General features: G+C 46.6%; 1 protein-coding gene across 3 annotated transcripts in view; it reads right to left on the bottom strand.

The window, feature by feature from the left end:
* The window catches only part of LOC125305474 (transcription factor HIVEP3), a 78,644-nt gene that overhangs the window by 7,688 nt on the left and 51,137 nt on the right, over positions 1-19,819 (bottom strand). For 2 of the 3 annotated variants that reach the window (XM_048260207.1, XM_048260208.1), the window contains 2 exons: positions 2,508-7,370; positions 2,150-2,295 (listed from right to left, as the gene is read on the bottom strand). In XM_048260207.1, the coding sequence (XP_048116164.1) occupies positions 2,150-2,295; positions 2,508-6,878 (4,517 nt within the window). In that variant the 5' untranslated portion in view covers positions 6,879-7,370. Of the gene's footprint in view, positions 1-2,149; positions 2,296-2,507; positions 7,371-19,507; positions 19,619-19,819 lie in introns of those variants that run through there. The other variant, XM_048260209.1, reaches the window with a different exon arrangement.

Genomic DNA, 19,819 nt, shown 5'->3' with positions numbered 1-19,819 from the left:
CCTCAAATGACCTCAGCAGTATTTTTTATCACAGAGTTGATCTCTTTTTCAGGCCTGCATTGATATTTTGGTGTAATTCTAAAACCTGAAGACTTGCAGAGTGAGAGAGCAGGAAAGAGAGATTGTTATTTTTATACTGTGATAGAGTGTACACCTATGTCACACATAGACACCTAGTTTTATTTCTGTGTCTTATTCCATGTCCCCTCCATACTTTGTATGACTGCTTTGGCAACACGAATGTCTTATTTGTCATGCCAATAAAGCATTTTTGAATTGAATTTAGAGAGGGAGAGAGAAATAGACAGATGTCTATCAGCAAAAGAAAAAGGGATTTTGGTTACATTAGCTTCATGCCATATAATCATGACCATGCCTTTTTAGGAAAGGGAAGGTGTGAATTTGCATTTTCTTGCCTCTTTTTTTCCTAACTAACTAAACACTAACAAAAAATGTGTCGGAGATTTCTCACTTTCTTCCTTTAACGGAATCAGGACACAAACACACAAACCATAAATGCAACACAAGCAAAGCTATTGATATTTAGAGAGAGAGACTACACACATACCGTACAACAATCAGACACTAAAAATAAAGCCAGCACTGAGCATGAATGAGCTATAGAGTAAGAGGGTGTGTTCAGCAGTGAAGACATCTATATACTGCATGTCTGTGTGACCATGAGTTTGTGTCTATGAATGCATGTCTGTCTGTGCTTGTCTATTTAAGAGACTCTGTGAGGGGTACATTGGATGCCTTCTTCATTGTGTTGGGGAAACTGGGGAGATACAAAATAAACATCTTGCTTCATTCAGCAAAAACATGCTGGAGGCAGCGTGTCTTTCTATTATTGTCCGCTGCTGCAGAAGCCGTGGCCGGGAGTCAGCTTGGAAAGAAGGGAAGGAGAAGATTATGCAGCTCTAGATCAAAAACTGGCAAACAACCATGATGGAGAAGGATGGGAGGCTCAGAAAGAGAGATGGGGAGGAGAGAAAGGCAGGAGGAAAAAATAAACAAATAAATAAACATAATGGAGAAAAACAGACTATAGGCAATATAGAAAAAGAGCGAGTGATTAAGAGAGGTATGGAGTGATAATGGGGCTGCATTCACTGGCTGGGCTTTTTGAGATATGCTCACAAAAATGAAAATGGAGGCAAGACAAAGAGAAACAGAGAGCTGGAAACAAATCGGGCTGGCTGGAGTGGCTCTGCAGAACACACTCACAGTCCTGTATCTTTGGCTGCACGTGATAGACATTATGTACAAATGTCCCAACGACCAGTGCAGCACCAGAGCATAGTACATACAGTACATCATCACACAACATACACAATCTTTTAGGGTTTTCTTTTTCATATAATTTACACACAAAGACCCTTTAGCTCTCTGTAAAAAATGCAGGTATTGGGTAACAGAAGGCATCAGTGTTTTAAAAATGTCTCTTTTGGCAGGACAGTAGTCTTTTCAGTTGGCAACGTGGCTTGGTTTTCTCTAAGTCCTGATCAGAGGAAATATGGAGGAGAGGAGGATTTTATTCAAAAGCTGCCCACGGCCCAACGGCAGCAATTATAAACCATGGCAATTAGCTGTGTTCATAACCAAAAAAACAGGCAGGAACTGTGCGTCTCTCTGAGATAGGTTGAGTCGGATAGCAGGCTATTTTCCAGGACACACACTGAAAGAAAACTTCCACTGTAGCTGTCCCTTTGTGAAGTACACACACTAATGAGCATTATGAATTTTGTTTTCTTTTTTTTTTTTAAATTCCATCAACACCCTCCTAAATTACATAGAAACAACTGAACACATGCACACACACACACACACACACACACACACACACACACGCGCACACGCGCACACGCGCACACACGCACACACGCACACACGCACACACACACACACACACAGATCAAACTAACATCATGGCTTTGAGCCATGTGCTACAATACCCAATAGAAATGCAGAAATGGGAGAAATGCAACAACTGGCAGAATACCGAATCCATGGTTTAGCGTAAGCCCACTTGAATTAATTCAAGCAAACTTGAGGTAGCTGTAACAGTAGTAGTAGTAGTAGTAGTAGTAGTAGTAGTAGGAGTAGTAGTAGTAGTATTAATAGTATTAGTATTTTATCACAGTCTTACCCGCCCTCAAAGATGCGAATGCGGGGAGGTTCACTCTGTTTCGAGGCAGAAGGTGACTCTTCCTCACTTTTGGCCTTTGTTTCCTTATTCTCTTGAGATGGCTCTTCCTTCACTTTGACAGGCGTGCTGGGTGGAGCTGAATGTACCTACACTCGAAACAGACAAAATAAATTAACTAACAAGCAAGAAATGCTATGATGAACAAATATACTAAAGCACAGGAACATACTTGTACAAAAGGTTCTACAGTACACAACACACAAACCAACAAGCCCTGTTATTGAGTTTGCTAATGTGGCGTTATCGCACACCACACACACCATATCCAATTTAAAGTTTTGATACGCTCGTTGTTTACCTCTGACACTCTGGGATTTCTGTTGCTGGAAGTTACAAGCTTGCCGACAGATGGTGGCGGTGCCATTGCCATGGTGTAGGTCTCAAGACTGTGCTTCTGCTTGGAGTGAAGTAGAGACATCACCATCTTGGTGGACAGGCCTGGCAGATTGGGGTTATGCAAGCTAATAGACCAGGAGGAGTACACAGATGTCTGTGGATCCTGCTGTGTGGTCGGGTTGGGCTTAATGTAGTTCAAGTAGCACCAGCTTACTGAGGTGGTGGTGTGGAGGCTAGGATAGGTGGGCTGTTTGGACCTCGCTACACCTTCAATCCAATGTGTCTTTCCATGACCCTCATCTTCCCTTTCCTCTTTCTTGAGGGTATCCATGTTTACCCGGGATGACTCCTGCCTGGTTGCTCCAGCTGCCTTCTCTCGTTCTTTCATTTCAACTTTTCCCCCGCCCTCTTGTGACATTTCTCCCACTACTCTTGATTTCTCTTTCGCCTGCTCCATTTTGAGGTGTCGGACAGGATCTACCTTCTTCTCTGGCTCAGTTGCATCTTTACTCCTGCCCTTATCTTCTTCTTCTTCCTCCTCCTCATCTTCCTCATCATACTCCTCTTCCTCCTTCACCCTTTTTTGCTGCCGCTGGGCTTCAGAGCTAAGCTCAAGACTTCCCGCTGGGGAGAGCATACGCTTGCTTCCGCCAGCTCCCAATGGACCCTCATCTGACCCTGCTCCCACACTATACTCAAGAGACATGGGTAGGCAGGTCTTAAAATGTGGGCTGGGGATCTTCAGGTAAGATCTCTGCAGCTTACTCTCCTCCAGCTGTCCCATGATGACCATGGCTGTGCAGCAGATTGGCTCTTGAGACCGGGTTGTGACCAAAATCTGGGAGAGGGTGGTGTACATGGCACTGGCATAGGTAGGAATGTGCGTCTGAAGGCGGACGGGAACCACTAACGACACCACAGGCGTGAACTGTTCCAGACAAGGGGCTATGATGGGTCGAGGATGAGGGTGGGAAGGCATGAGTTGCTGGTTGGCTGTTCCAGAGCTCAGGACACTAGAAGATGGCTGTGGGTTTCTATAAGGGAGCTCTGCTGGCACCTGAATGGTCAGACCACCTGGCATGGGGAAGTAAACTGCCTGGGTGATGTCACTCTGGCCATGCAGAGGTAGTAGAGACTGCAGAGGCTGGAGGGGGAATCCAAGGCGTTCTGTGATGTTCAGCTGTGTTGGGTGGAACTGAGGGGAAGGTGCCTGAAGGAAAGCCCTGTGAAGAAACTGGGTAGACAAGACGTCAGATATCGCTGTGGTCACAGGCAAGAACCTTGCCAAATGCCTGGGAGTAAAGGCCTCAGGCCCAACTGGATGAAAGGGTAAAGGAGTCTGTGGAATGGGCAGAAGTGGTGGCTGAAACAGCTGCAGGGTCTTCCCTATGGACTCTGAGCTCAGCCTAGATGAAGTGCTAATGTTAGTCATACTATAGTCCTCAGGTGCAAAAGTTGGTGGGCTGGGGTAGGATCGGTAAACTTTGGGACTGCTCAGTTTGACAAGCTGCCCTGTAGAGATATCCTCCTGATCGGGCTCCCCGAGAGTAGCGTGCTTCACCAGGAGGCATTTCCGCCTCTCTTTCCAGGAGGCTGAACTCTGTTGAGGTGACAAGGAGCCGTAGTCAAAAGACTTGCTCCTGGACTCCACTATTTGAGACGGGTGCGGTGGACTGGCAGGGGTCTGTTCTGAGGCTGATCGCCGCATCTCCCTATGAGAGTAATGGTGCTGATGATGCCCTGAAGGTACAGTCAACATATGAGAACCATGTGAGCCCTTCGCCATCTGCATTTCTGATTCAGGCTTGCTTGAATCCTCAAAAGAGGCAGAACGACTAGAGGTGTGAGAGACGCTGCTCTCCTGACTTGGGCTGCGGGATAGGGAGACCGACTCGAAGCTGGACTCCCCCGAGGACTGGGAGGCTTCAGCTAAGCGCAGGCGTTTCTTCTTTGGTGGTAGCTTCTCGGCGGGGAGCTGAGCCAGACTCTGGCTACGTTGAGGCCACTGGAACTCCTCTACCTTCTCTGGCTCCTTGGAGGATGATGGAACAACTGGTGGAGAGGATAACACCATGTCTGTGTCTGGCTCCTCGGTGACCAGGATTTCTGGCACTTGAATGTTGGACTGACGGACCAGCCGGGATGCAATGGGAGACGATTTTGGCTGTTGCTCTGTTTGCTGAAGTTGTTCTTCAAACTCTGTCTCCTGGCTCTCCATGGACATGCTCTCTTGCTTTTCGAAAGAGCTTGTATGTTGGATCACAGAGATTTCTTTCCAGGTGGTTTTCCGTTCTTGTTCAGCTTCACAGATGACACCTATAGGGAAGTCTGTATGTTTCTCTACCCCAGGTAAAGATTTCATGGCTTCGTGGCTGAAAGTAACTGCTGCTGGTCCTGGACTTGGGGGGTCCTCCTCCAGACTTTCCTCTTTTCTCCTTTTCCGCATAGCCATCGCCAGGGCCCTGAACTTGTTTTGCATCATCTGCGGCCTATCTTCACGGAAAGCAATGGCCTCCTTCCCTTTTGGCAGTTCCTGTGAAAGTCGCCCCACGCACAGATCTCTGTGAGCCTCGTAACTTTCCTGCTCCTTCCAGGAAGTACCGCAGGCCTCGCAATCGTAGATGATAAGGCCCTTGAACTGCCGCAGTCCCATTACTGCATCCTTAGCGACGGATGTGGAGACTCCAGACTCTGTGGGAATAAGCTCTCCCCCAAGGGGGACCTCAATGGCTGGCTGACGTCGTAACATTCGGTGGTGGTGGGCAACCCGCATTTCCCGACCCTGTTGTTCATCGAACGACTGGCAGAGACGGAAGCCACAGGACGAAGTGCTTGCAGGGTCTTCCTGGCCAGCTGGTGAGGGCATGGAGTGACTTCTCAGGAAGACTGAGCTTAAGCCCTGACTGGAGAGGAATTCCGAATCTGATGACATGGGAGAGAGCATTTCGCTAGAGTAAACACCATGCGATGAATGTCCACTGATGGTGCCAGCATCACTGATCTCCTTGGGGGATGAGAACTTGGGGAACTCAATGCTATCCCTCCTGGATACGGAGGAACGTCTCGGTTTGACACTATCAATTTCACTTGTGTCGACTACTGCCTCATTGATGGTGATGAGTTTGGTGATGTGCTCTATGACCTTTGGCACGGTGAAGGGGATTGTTTTCTCTTCAGGTCCCGATGGCAGAGAGGAGGAGACAGAGGATGTCTGTGGGGGCTGCTGCTGTGGGCTCCGTGGCTGCTGGCCAAGTCTCCCGTATTTACCCAGAATAATTTCTGCGTAGCTTTTGGCATTGGCATTGGGAGAGCTGACCTGAGAGAGGTCGGAGCTTCCTGAGAGAGAGGAGTAGTATCCAGACTCTGTGCTGCCTTTGCTTCCTGGACCAAGTGAGGACGTGTGTTCATCGGGCAAAGCTTTGGGCAGGCGGTTCCTCTCACTCAGCCGCATTGCCAGTCTCTGCTTAACGGCCTCGGGCCTGAGGCTGTCCTCCGAGAACGACAGTTCAACGTGGCTACTTTTCTTAAGAGTTGGCCTGTCCTGGGAGGTGGATGGATGGTGACGACCGGTTTCGTCCTCTGAGTCAGTGCTCTCTCCTTCCGTAGGGTCCCCCTGCTCGTCTCCCCCAGCTCCTCCTTCTGGACCACTCACGCCGTGATCATCGCGACTGGACACCGAGCCCACTTTAATCCGGTGGGCGTGGGACTTGCGGTGCTTGTACAGGTTGCTTTTGGTTTTGAACGAGAAGCCACAGGGGACACAAGGGTAAGGTCGCTCCCCTGTGTGGGAGCGGATGTGTTTCTGTAGAACGCTGGGCTTGGCACATGGACGGCCACAGTAAGTGCAAACGTACTTCCCTGGCTTCTGAGGCTTTCGCTCCCGCCTGGAGGGGGCACCCCCTTCCTGCCCCTCTTGCCCCTGCTGAGATGAGGCCCCCTGAGAGGGTTGCACCGGGTTGGACGATGATGATACTGTGGATGATGAGGTGACAGAGGAAGGGGCTCTGAAGCTGCTACTTGAGGGACCGGGAACATTTTGAAGCTGCCAAGATGCTGTCCCTGCCTCGGACACCTGGTTGCGCTGCTGCTGTTGCTGTTGCTGCTGGTGCAGTCCTTGGAGCATGTCACTCCGTTTTGGTTGACGGTGCTGGCGACGAACAAAGTATCCATGTACTGATCTGGATGCAGCCCTCTGCTGTGACTTGAGGTGGGGTGAGTGAGGCAAACTGGCTAAAACCTGTGGCTCGGAGAGATGAGGATGCTGCTGTTGCTGCTGTGATGGCTGCCCTCCCGACTGCTCCCCTTCGGTCAGGCGGCTATGCTCAGCCTCCATAGAGTGGGGAGGAGGCCTCACGTAAACTACACTAATGCTACTCCGAGAGCCAGGTTGTCTTGCCACATTGACTCAGTGACAAGACCAGTGGGATCCACCTGACCACAGAGACATTGGCAGAGAGTCTAAAGGCTTTAAGTTGTGCCTCCTTTTGTTTTCAGTGATATGTTACAAGGCAGTCCAGCCCTTCATTGATTGAGTGTAATTCCGTTGTGATCCAAAAGTCATTTAAGTTGAATGACAAGGACATCATTAAAAGTACCCCGAGTGTCACTGTAGTCATGCAGGTGAAGTACTGAGTCACTTCCTGTCCATTCAGCCTGCTTCAGTGATGAATACATCTTAAGTCTGGACACAGGTCTTTCTTGAGTCTGACTAAAAGCATACAGTTATGCCTTGGCAAACGGATTGATGAGCCGATGTGATCCTCCAACACCTCTGTATTCTTTTTCTCTCACACTCAGTTCTTCAAAGATCAATACTCTGCAGGCTCTGTGAAACAAAGAGAAAGAAAAACATTAAGAAATTATGTCATCTAGAAGGTATGCAGAAAGCACAGAGCTCTGTCAAAACAATACAATTTCATATAAAGAACTACCTGAAATTGTAATGTTTGCACTACTCAACCTGCAGAATTGAGTGCTACATAAGATAATTTAAACATGTGCCTAAACATTTTCATCATTTAGTCAGAGGAGACTGCTATTTTCTTTAAAAACATATTCCTTTTTAGTGAGACCACAAAAGCAAAGAGCTCATTAACTGCTCAACTGAGTGAGCATGACGCATATTTTCCACACAGGGCAATAAAGTGTTCCATCAGCCTCTGAAGAGTGAGAATAGCACCCTTGAGGGAGTGAAGAGGTGAAGTGTCCACACTGAAACACTTAAAAGTGTCGACACAGCAACTATTCTCTGCCGAGCCTCGGAGAGATTGGAAAGAAGCATCATGGCCCATCACCAAAACCTAACTGTCCCCAAAGCTTAGAAAAAGGTCATGGTTCCAGTTACCATTAGCACTGTAATCTTGGCAGTATGACATGTCTGTTTTATGGCAGCACAGATCCTTGACTAATCAGGTAATTAACAATTTCCAGACTGAAGTCCTGTTTGAACACATTTGAGGTGATTACTGAATTTGTCCATAAGTGGCACCATTAGTCATCCCTGGATTGGTCTCAAACAGAAACTAAAGCTATGACAGACTTCAAATATAATGCATATACTGTATCATGCATAAAGATACCTGAAGATAATAGGTTTGATTAAATAGCTGTAAAATGTGGTTCAACATATTTAACTATGTTTCAGATTTATTATTCTCAAATAAAGCTTTAAAAATATGTCTCAAAACAAGTTTACTAACTTAAACTAAAACACACTCTGAAATACAGTGTGATTCAAACCGTGAAATACACATCAGAATACATTACATTACATACCAACACATGCGTTATACAGTACATTTTTATTATGGAAGAGCCAAGCAGTGTGTGTGTGTGTGTGTGTGTGTGTGTGTGTGTGTGTGTGTGTGTGTGTGTGTGTGTGTGTGTGTGTGTGAGTGTGTGTGTGTGTGCGGGTGTGTGAAATCAGTTCTCTCCCAACTGAAATCAGGTCATGACAGCCCAACTGAAATCAGCCCAAATGAAATCAGCCTAACTGAAATCAGGTGGGAGAGAGTACTGTAACCTCCGTTCTCCCTCCTGAAAACCAAGCCTGCTTATAGTTACCAGCCGGTCTGTGCACACTCTCTGCCTCTTTACCCCTCACAAGGCAGTCAACACAGTCCAGGGCCAGCAGTGTCCAGAGACAAACATGACACATTTGAAACGCTACTCATGTTTCATTACATCACAGCAGGACAAATACAGTTTTTGACTGTAATTCAATGTTAGACTGGAGATAATAATATGTCAACTCCTTCCATTGCAGACTTGCTGCCAGTTGCCTATGAACAATACAAATTGCAGACTTCCAGTAACCGGGTTTGTGGCAGGTTTAGCCACTAGGGGGTGGAATGACTTGGAACTTGGTGATGCCCTTCTCCTGACCACAGGCATGTTATCATATGAGGAACTACTGCCTGGGGTTTCTCAACCAACCACTACCACAGAAAACACCGTACAGTACTGTTTGCTTTTTAAACAATGAAATGTGATTTCAGTGGGTACGTCACTAAATTTGCACATATGGAGGGATTGTGGAACCAATTCACGCAGATTCAGATACCAAGAGTATGTGGGCCTGCTCCTGTGCTGTGGATGTTTTCATCTATCCTACGGTCATTGATGCTGCCATTCTCAGGCACGAAATCTGCTTTAGAGCTTTAAGCGTAATATCTCCATTGTCTTTGAAAAGCACTGGGCGTTGTAATATCCAATGATTTCATGAAAGTACCTAACGCTGACGTTATCTAGTAAGGGAGAGGGGGGTGTTATGGACTCTATGTGACAAGGGTTGAATAAAGGAGATTTTAACACCCTTCTCTTTCCCACCATTTGCCTCCCCTCTTTCACAAACCTGCAGCAAGTTAAAGAGCCCCATTCACACCAACACTCCCAGTGGAGTAGGTTTTTTTTTTCTATTTTTTTTTTAATAACAGATTCCTCACTCTGCTGTTCCCTACTCTTTCTCAAGGTAACACAGCGAAACAGACTGTGTGAAACAGAGAGAGAGAGAGAGAGAGAGAGAGAGAGAGAGAAGAGAGAGACAGAGAGAAAGAGAGAGGGAGAAAGAGCACAAGAGAGAGAGAGAAAGAGAGAGAGAGCGAGAGAGAGCTCCAATCTCCCTCTGAGTGTGGTAAATTATTCAGTGCTCTGGGAGAGTACATAAACAGACAGACCGGGCTGAGAACTGTCTGTGGCGGAGCTGAGCGTGGATGTGCACGGCTGCTGGAGACAGGTTTATTTTTAATGAGGTGTCTTTTTCATCGGCCATATGTTTATAACAAACACTAAAACAAAAACTCAAACTCCTCATTATTCAGTGCTCACACTCATGCAGATGGAATTAGAGAGTGGGTGCATTTGTGTACACTACAGTGCAGAGCAGAGAAAATTATCCAACCACCCATCAATCAAAAGATCAACAGACAGGCAGACAGACAAAGAGGGAGAGAGTAATATGGCATAATATGGATGGATGGATGGATGGATGGACACCATGTACTCATTCACTTGTGTCTAGCAACATCTGGTACAGGTTGCAATGGGAGCAGAGATTTAACAATGTCCTGCTAACCCAAGATCTCATCTGATTACACCATCAAGATGTTCAGGAGGATGCAGTAACCGCAAATAACATATGAAACAGTAACCTATTTTTGCCTGTCCCCTATTTTCACCCCCTTTATGTGTATGAGCCACTTACTGTAATATTTATTTATATACAAACCAAGACCGCGACTTCCTAAAGAAATGCCAGCTCCCATTCCAAAAGGGTATTTAACTACCCAGGATAACAGTGGTGTAAACCGAATGGAGCTACTAATGGATCTTTTTATTTCGCAACGAGAATTCTCTGTCTAACGTTAATTTGTCTTGAGTCTAAATGATTAAATGTCAATGTAATGGTGCTGATTACCCCGTGAAGTTAAGGTCTCTGGAGGATAAAAAAATGATGGCTTTCAATTCACCACCACATGTAATGTCCCTCATAGCACTTTGATGGATAGAGTGAGTGGGTGGAAATAGGTAACAGGACAACAGTACCAAAACCAAATGATGTACACAAGATAGGAGAAGCTCAATTCTCCAACAGACAAATTATCAAACAAATTTGAAAATGACAAACATAAATCAGGCTAAGCAAACCAGAACTAGCATCCAACTTCACACTAAGAAAAACACGAGGTGTTATTATGAAGGCCAATTCTATCTGGCTAAACTATCCGCCAAAACCACTCCGAATGACCAATTGGTCATGCATTAAATGTGATAAATCAGAATCATTCCCAAATTACATTACCCAGACCTATAATTATAGTATTCAATATCTAGGTGACAAAAAAAAAGACAAAAGTAAAATGCTGATGATGAGGCGTATCAGAGACCTGCATCGTTCGTCACACTGCATTTCTACCTCTTCCAGCTCTTTTTTTGGTTTGGAATGTTCTCTGGGATTGTGGGAATTGGAGTCTGGTCATTAGTCTCCACCTGGCTCCCTGCAGCACCAGTCAGGGGGATTTAGACCCAGCCAATGGCAAAAGAGCACCAGCGTCATATATCAGAGTGTTAGACTTTTACAGCAGACCCAGGACGCACAGAGGAGAGGAGAGAATAGAGGAGAGAATAGAGGAGAGGAGAGGAGAGGAGAGGAGAGAATAGAGGAGAGGAGAGTAGAGAATAGAGGAGAGGAGAGGAGAGGAGAGAATAGAGGAGAGAATAGAGGAGAGGGAGATGAGAGGAGAGAATAGAGGAGAGGAGATGAGAGGAGAGAATAGAGGAGAGGAGAGGAGGAGAGGAGAGAGAGGAGAGGAGAGGAGAGGAGAGGAGAGAATAGAGGAGAGGAGATGAGAGGAGAGAATAGGAGAGAGGAGAGAATAGAGGAGAGGAGAGTAGAGAATAGAGGAGAGGAGATGAGAGAATAGAGGAGAGAATAGAGGACAGGAGAATAGAGGAGAGAATAGAGGAGAGGAGAGGAGAGGAGAGGAGAGGAGAGGAGAGGAAAGGAGAGGAGAGGAGAGAAGAGGAGAGGAGATGAGAGGAGAGAATAGAGGAGAGGAGAGAGAATAGAGGAGAGGAGAGGAGAGAATAGAGGAGAGGAGAGGAGAGGAGATGAGAGGAGAGAATAGAGGAGAGGAGAGGAGAGAATAGAGGAGAGGAGAGGAGATGAGAGGAGAGAATAGAGGGAGATGGGGAGGAGAGGGAATAGGGAGAGGGGAGATGAGAGGGAGAGGAGAGTGGGGAATGGGGGGAGAGGAGGAGGAGGGGGAGAATAGGAAGAGGGAGGAGAGGGAGAGGGAGAGGGAGAGAATAGAGGGAGAGGAGAGGGAGAGAATAGAGGGGAGGAGGAGAGGGAGGGAGGAGGGAGAGAGGAATAAGGGGAGAGGGAGATGAGAGGAGAGAATAAGAGGAGAGGGAGAGGGAGAGAATAGAGGAGAGGGAGAGGAGAGGAGGAGAGGAATAGAGGGAGAATAGAGGAGAGGAGGAGATGAGGGAGGGAGAGAATGGGGGAGGGAGGAATAGAGGAGGAGGGAGAATAGGAGGGGAAAGAGGAGAGAAGAGAATAGATGTGAGAAGAGAAGAGGAAAGAATAGAGAGAATAGATGAGAGGAGAGGAAAGAAGAGGAGAGAATAGAATAGAGGACAGAATAGATGAGAGAGAAGAGAAGAGAGAATAGAGAAGAAGACAATAGATGAGAGGAAAAAAGAGGAGAGGAAAGCAGAGGAGAGAAGAGAATAGAGGAGAGAGGAGAGGAGATTAGAAAAGAGGAGAAAGGAGAGGAAAGAAGAGTAGAGCAGAGGAGAGAAGAGAATAGAGGAGAGAATAGAGAAGAGGAGAGCAGAGGATAAAGTAGAGGAAAGAAGAGGAAAGCAGATAAGAATAGAGGAGGAGGGAGGAGAGCAGAGGAGAAAAGGAAGAGAGTAGAGAAAGCAGTGAGGAAAAGAGAATTTGGGGTGGCCGGAGAGGGAGTGAGGAGAGGAGTGGAATGAGGAGAGCTCTCAGCAGAGAATAGAGGAGGAGGAGAGGAGACAAAGAGAATAGCTCTGAGGAAACAGGAGAGGAGAGATTAGAAAAAGGAGATGAAACCATATGAAGGCTTTTAAAATCAGAGGAGAGGAGGAGAGAACAGAGGAGAGGAGAGGAGAGGAGAGGAGAGACAGAGGAGAGGAGATGAGAAGAGAACAGAGAAGAGGAGAGGAGAGAATAGAGGAGAGGAGAGCAGAGACCAGGAGGAGAGGAAGAGAATAGAGGAGAGAATAGAGAGATGAGAGAGAGGAAAGGAGGAAAGAATAGAGGAGAGAAGAGAATAGAGGAGAGGAGAGAGAGAGGAGAGAAGAGGAAAGAAGAGAAGCAGATGTGAGAAGAGGAAAGAAGGGAGGAGAGGAGAGGAGAAAAGAAGAGTAGAGAAAGAATAGAGGACAGAATTTGGGGGAGACTTTTTGAGGAAAAAAGAGGAGAGAGACTGACAAGAGAAAGAATAGAGGAGACACACTATGGAAAATTCACTTAGGAAAAAGTGAGAGAAACCATATGAAGGCAGAGGAGAGAAAATCACTTTTTCCACTGCCATAACAAAGTAGACTAAAGAAGAGGAAAACGCCACTGGGATAAGGGAGGAAAAGAGGGAAAGAAAGAGTAGAGAAAGCAGTGAGGAAAAGAGAAGAGGGACAGTCTCCTGGCTCTACATGGAAAAGATGAGGTTAAAAAGGCCTTGGCTTCCGTCCTGGAAGCAGACGCCTGTACATATATTAGCGATCAGTGCAAGAGGGCTTAATGATCTCTGTCACGGGCCTGACGCCGCCCTTAAACACACCGATTAAACGGCTTTAAGATGGGGGAGAGCACTTAGTGAATTATTCATGGAGGCTACACTTGCAGAGCGGAGGAGGGAAGCCCGCACCACACTGACAGGGCTTTTCAGTACAGCTGGGTCTACTCAGGGTGTCCTCTAACACACACACACACACACACACACACACACACACACCCACACCCACACATACACATTCATCAACAGACATGCCAACAGACAAATGAACATACAGGTAAAAAGACAGACACACGGACACACTGTACATACTAAAACACATCCATTCTCTCCCTCTCTCTCTCACACACACACACTCACACTCACGTAAACAATGTCAGCAGAAAACACACCTGCACTGACTCACATTAAAAGTTTCCAGTGGTGCTGCCGCCGCTGCTATTCAATGCCAGTGATGCATGCAACCTGTCCTTCTGTAGTGCTCCACAGGACAAACGACAACAGCAGCAATCGAGACCGAGAGTACATCACACACCCTCAGACACACCCTCTCACAACAGACCTGCGACAGTATGCACGCGTTGCATAACCATTACACAGACCTTTGAAAAAAAACATTTGCCTTTATGTTCAGGAAAAACTATAAATACGCAACAGACAACGATACATCAAACCCTCCGCAGACCATCAATCTATATCACCGGGTGTGTTTCGCTGTTGTATATCATGATGTATTGTGTTGAAATGAGTCATGTGCATCTGGTTTAAAGTACAGGACTATAAATCCTTCTGTAATCAACAGCAGATTGAAGTGGTACACTCATACTGTAAGACTGAGAAGGCAAAAGGATATGTTTAGGCTGCACCTGTGTGTCTGTGTGTGTGAGTGTGTGTGTGTGTGTGTGTGTGTGTGTGTGTGTGTGTGTGTGTGTGTGTGTGTGTGTGTGTGGTGGAAAGACCGAGGGGGTGCAAAGTCAGCAGGAAAAACAAATGATGTTCTGGGCATCTGGGAAAACTAGGGGAAGCTCTCTTTCTTTCCCTTATTTGGTTTCCTCTCTTTCATTCTCTCTCTATCCCTTTCTTAGCTCCCTCCCTTCCTCTCCTTGTTAAGCATAATCACTGTCATTCAGATGAACCACAATAATCAACATAGAGGTAAGTAAATCACATATTCCACTATAATAGCAACACCATCACCTACTTAGTAACATAAAAGGTGCAATGTTTTGATGCTAATCTTTCAGGTAGGCCATGAACAGTTATAACGTTTCTAGACAGTACTTTTAGTGGGCTACTGTATTGTCTTTGGAACTAAACATGGCAACTGTAGAATGCATAGCGAGTGCTTTAACAAGGTTTGGTTGGCACATGTGGGGACATGTGGCGGAGGCATGAGTCACAATGTGGCACAGCGAAAGAAAAACAAAAACGCCTTTTCAACGTGTATATTCCTGCTATGATTAGGCAACATTCTTGTGAGAACTGAAAGTATTTGAGCAAACTGAAGGCTAATTTGGTATCAACTGCAAGGGCATGAAGAGACAACAAACCACACACACACACACACACACACACACACACACACACACACACACACACACACACACACACACACACACACACACACACACACACACACACACACATAACACACAAACATACTGGGGGCATATGAGGTGACGGCTGTGAGACTGGGGAAGTTGGCAAGTGCCAACTCAAGGGGCACAGATCAAAGCAAGAGCTTTACTTTGCCGGTTCCAAAGCCCCAGTGCTACCTGCTTTACTTAGGCTGCTCTTTTACCCCTCGCCCAGACCGAGTCCTGGAGCTAGAACAGAAGGGCAACAAAGTAACCAGAAACACAACTCTCACTGTACACAGCCACTGACATACAGGCTATGTTTACAATGCAACTACGATGATGATGACAGTGGATTATCTACACTCTACAAGAATACAATGGCAAATATAATGTAATGGTAATGTCAAAAGAATTACTTTCACCTTAAGCACAGGCAATCAACAAAAATAAGATTTTACTCACAACCCCCCAGCACTAGGCTTGGCTGCCACAGCTCAGTTTGTCAGGTTTTGGAGTGTGTACCTCTTGCTGCGGGCCAAGCTCAATATTCTGCTCTCTGCTTGCTACTCCCACCCTGGTATAAATACCCTGCTTTTCAATCCGAGTCCGTGTCACGTTTCGGGAGGTTTCCAGGTGAACTGATCCTTGTAATGTGATGGGAGAACATGTTGTGCGGAGGTCACTATGGAACAAGAGCAGTGTCACTGCTGAAAACGAGGGCATATGGACACCGGGTGGCGGGGACAAATAGCCATGGCCCAAATCATGCCCTTTTCCCTAGGTGAAGTGGCCTACTTTACACATCCACTCAAATTTCTGGTGATGCTGTGTTACCCTTAGATTACTGATCTGGAGTTACTGCTATTATTAGGAATTACTGTTGATTCACAGAAACCTGTTTTCATTAGTCAGACTGATCATTTCTGATGACAAAAATTGTGAAGTTCTCAGTTCATATTAAAGTGGAAGTATCTGTGACTAGAAAAAGACAGCATTGACAGGGGTAGTATGCACAGTTGATAGAAAACCACCACAGCCCAAGGAAACAATTCACCATAACAGAGAGTCTTCCAGGATAATTAAATGAGAAAGCCAAACTGCCGCATGATAGAAACATCGACTTAAAAGAGTGCACCTGGAGCAGAAACAACCCCCCTGGAACATTCCGGCACTGTCTCTCTCTTCCCTCTTGCCAGGCGCTTGTGGCAGCCTGGCACTGGTTCCCATGGCAACAGTCCACAGTGGCGGCAGATGGAGGGTGAGCCGGAGGTCTAATTCGGTCCTCCCAGCATCCTCTCCGGGCGCGGGGCTCATGTCGCGAGGAGGAAGTGAGGGGAACAGGCTGACCTCCGCACGTGGGCCGCACGCCTCGCAACCCACAGGGCCGCTACCTGCCGGCTTCCTCTCCGCTCGTGCCAGCGCTGACGCTGTCGCCTTCACAGTTGCCACGCAAGGCACAGCGCAGCACATCAGATGCATAAACATCAACAGACTAACTGAATCTCTGAGGCATCTCAACAGAACCTCCAGCACTTCTAACACAAAGATAAGCCCAAACTCAACAGCCTCACTCAACTCAACAAAGCATACCATTTTGAAAGCAAAGATGAACCCCTGTTGTCAAATTAACCCCAGTTAAGCCTGTTGTCAAATGGAAATTTGCACAATCTTTGTGCACGTATAGTGCCAACATTACAACTCCCCACACGACATACATGTAAATACAGTACTTTCACCACAGAAAAGGCTCAGTACATGAGCACAAATCACAAAAGCTAAATCTCACAGTCTCACTCTGGGCTCAGTACACTCTCAGCAGCTGTTTCCTGAAGCTCAAGTGAAGTGGACACCAAATTCAGTATGCATCCTCATGCAGAGATGCTCAATGCTTCTCCAACACTGGAGCCACACAAAAGAAACCCAGAGCATTGAGCCATGCTAAAGCTCTACACATAGTAGTGTAGTGTACATGGACAGCAGTGTAGGGTAGTGGCTAAGGAGCTGGCCTAGCATGCAGTGGCCAGACAAGTTGTATGTTTGTTTCCTGGCCGCCATTGCTGTGCCCTTGAGCAAGGCACTTAACCCTAAGTTGCTCCGATGAGACTGGCCCAGTAATAATTGATGTCTGCAAGTTGCTTTTGAATAAAAGTGTCAGCCAAATGAATCAATAATACTATAAAAAAATATTAAGAAAAGAGTCAAAGTTCCGGCACTCCCAACAAACACACAAGTCATACACATACACACACACACACACACAAATAGAACCACCACTCTTCCACACACACACAAACACACAAGTTCATTAGGTCAGAGGGGTTCTCACTATGCTCCATGACTATGTTCTAGACTGAGACAGGCCATTAACAGAACAAAGCCCTGATCCGTAACACTGCTACTGAGAGACAGGGAGGTGCTTCACAGCAGACCAAGCATAAGGCTGACAGCACATCACACATTGTGCAATCACGGTCTCTGTATGAGTTCTGTCAAAAGAAAATAGCTGGAAGTGCGTAAAGCACACCTTATCCCTTTTTAATTACTGGCTGACAAGTACCTTTACAAGACTCAAGAGTAATGACGGCACTGATGCAGGATTAAACTAGCACTCCACATTGGTATGACCTCTATGCCAAAGAAACAGCCATTGCTGGCAAAGCGCATAATGTAGGTTTATCTTTAAGAACCAGCCTTAAAAATCTAATCTTGACAAAGCATTGATCTTAACACTCATCTTAAATTCTAATCAGAAGCATCCACATGACAAATCTTACCACAAGGCCCAGCTGAGGCTAGTGAAGGGCAGGAAGCTCCATTACACTGAGTTTCACAAGTGATGCCTTGGACAAGAGGCCCCCTGGTATACAGTACTGGCTATATGACTTTCACATGGTCTAAGCTGACATTATCACACCTCATAAGTCTTCACACACTAAACCACTTACCACCACTTCTGTAATGAGGAGAGCCCTACAGATACACTTGTCACACACCCAGACCCCCAGGAACATACACAGGCACCACAGAGCTTCACACACGAGTGCAAATGCACACACTTTACTGCTTGAAACCTACATTCCATGGCACACAGACACACACAGACACACACACACACTCACACACACACTCTCACACACTAACACACACTAACACACACTTACACACACTTACACACACTTACACACACTTACACACACTCACACACACTCACACACACTTACACACACTCACACACACACTCACTCACTCACACTCTCTCTCTCTCACACACACACACACACACACACACACACACACACACACACACACACACACACACACTCACACACACACACACATTCCAGAGTGAGACGAAGATGTGAGGGAGTTGACTCTGACTCAAAACCGCAAGCTCAGATATTCTGCTGCTCCCCTCGTCATCAGGAGAGTGAGAGTGTAATTGAATTACCAACCGGGAGCGAGAGAGAGAGAGAGAGAAAGAGATGCCCCATTTTAAGACCCAAACCGCACGGCTTTCCAAAAAGCCTCGCAAAATCCCCCAATGACATTTAATTTAGATAAACGAGAGAGAGAGAACAAGCACTGCGGAGGACGCCAAGGAAACAAGGCACAGATATAGGCAATATATCTATATATACAGAGAAAATGCCTCGCACAGCAGACACAGGCAGAGAAGTCCAACCTGGAGACTTTCTTCCCCCCTCGCTCTCTATGAGGCTCGATGAGGCTAACCAGATTTGCAGCTGAGGGGTGGAAAGCCATAAAGACAGATTCTTTCCCTGTACCGTGGGCTGTCGTCGGTAAAAAAAACGTCTGAGCGATTCCTTTTAAGCACTAGAGCTGAAAGCAGATGGTACAGGGGGGCTGATGCCGGTCCGACAGCTGCATCTACACCCACACACACCCGACACACACACACACCGACACACACACACCGACACACACACACCGACACACACACACACTAACACACACTAACACACACACACACACACACACACACATACACACACACACACAGAACCTGTCAGGAAACTGCCAGCCAGAGAAGTAACCATCGGTTCCTGCTGCCACGCATGTGTGCATGTGTGTGTGTGTGTTAACTTGCAGGAGTTTAGAGAGGTAGCCTACTCTGCAATAAAATGACGGCAGAGAGAAGAGCTTTGTACATTTCTCCCCAAGAAAGTCTGAAACGTGCAAGAAGCAAGCTGAGAATGTTTGAGACATTTGATAAGAAGTGATGGCAACACTCCCTGCCTCTCTGTAACATTAGGGAAGTAAGCAACTGGACAACAGATCAACTTCTTTCCAGCGTCAGCCACCAGTCAGACACTGCTGCACACCGGAGATCGATTTCTGTTTCTCAAGCTCTTTTGCTTTGTTTCACTCCACAACTTTCAGTTTCCCTGGCGAGACGAGACAAGACGAGAGATTTTCTTTCGTCAGGCCAAAAAGCTGCATGTGTGTCACTCCTCGAGGACGTCACAAATATTTTCCCACTCAACTTACGAGTAACACCAGCTTTGCCAAGACGCACACGCAGGGGAAAACAAGAACAATTAACAAACAAACAAGAAAAAAGGGAAAGGCAAAGAAAACACGTCAGTAAAACATACCTCCTGCCATCCATGTTTGAGTAGTCCTGGACACAAAGTCCGAGGCAAGGCTGAATCATTGAAGCCGCAGCTCTGTTAGTAAAAGAGCGTCTTGCTACTGTAAGTTAGGACCTGAATGAGAAGCAGTTCTTTTCCCATTCATGCTAAGCCGAGCAAATTAGCCAATCAGGTGCCAGTGTGCCGAGACGCGCTCGCCTCCGCAATCATACAACTGTCAATCATCTCTCCGCTGGCATTCACAGTGCCGCAGCGCAGAGAGGCATAAAACGCCCACACACCAGGAAGAGAGCTCTGTGTGTATGTGTGTGTGTG

This window comes from Alosa alosa, chromosome 13, assembly GCF_017589495.1.
Source record: "Alosa alosa isolate M-15738 ecotype Scorff River chromosome 13, AALO_Geno_1.1, whole genome shotgun sequence".
NCBI classification, from domain to species: Eukaryota; Metazoa; Chordata; class Actinopteri; order Clupeiformes; family Clupeidae; genus Alosa; species Alosa alosa.
Note: the sequence above shows the minus strand (reverse complement) of the source record. Positions and strands in the feature narration are given on the sequence as shown.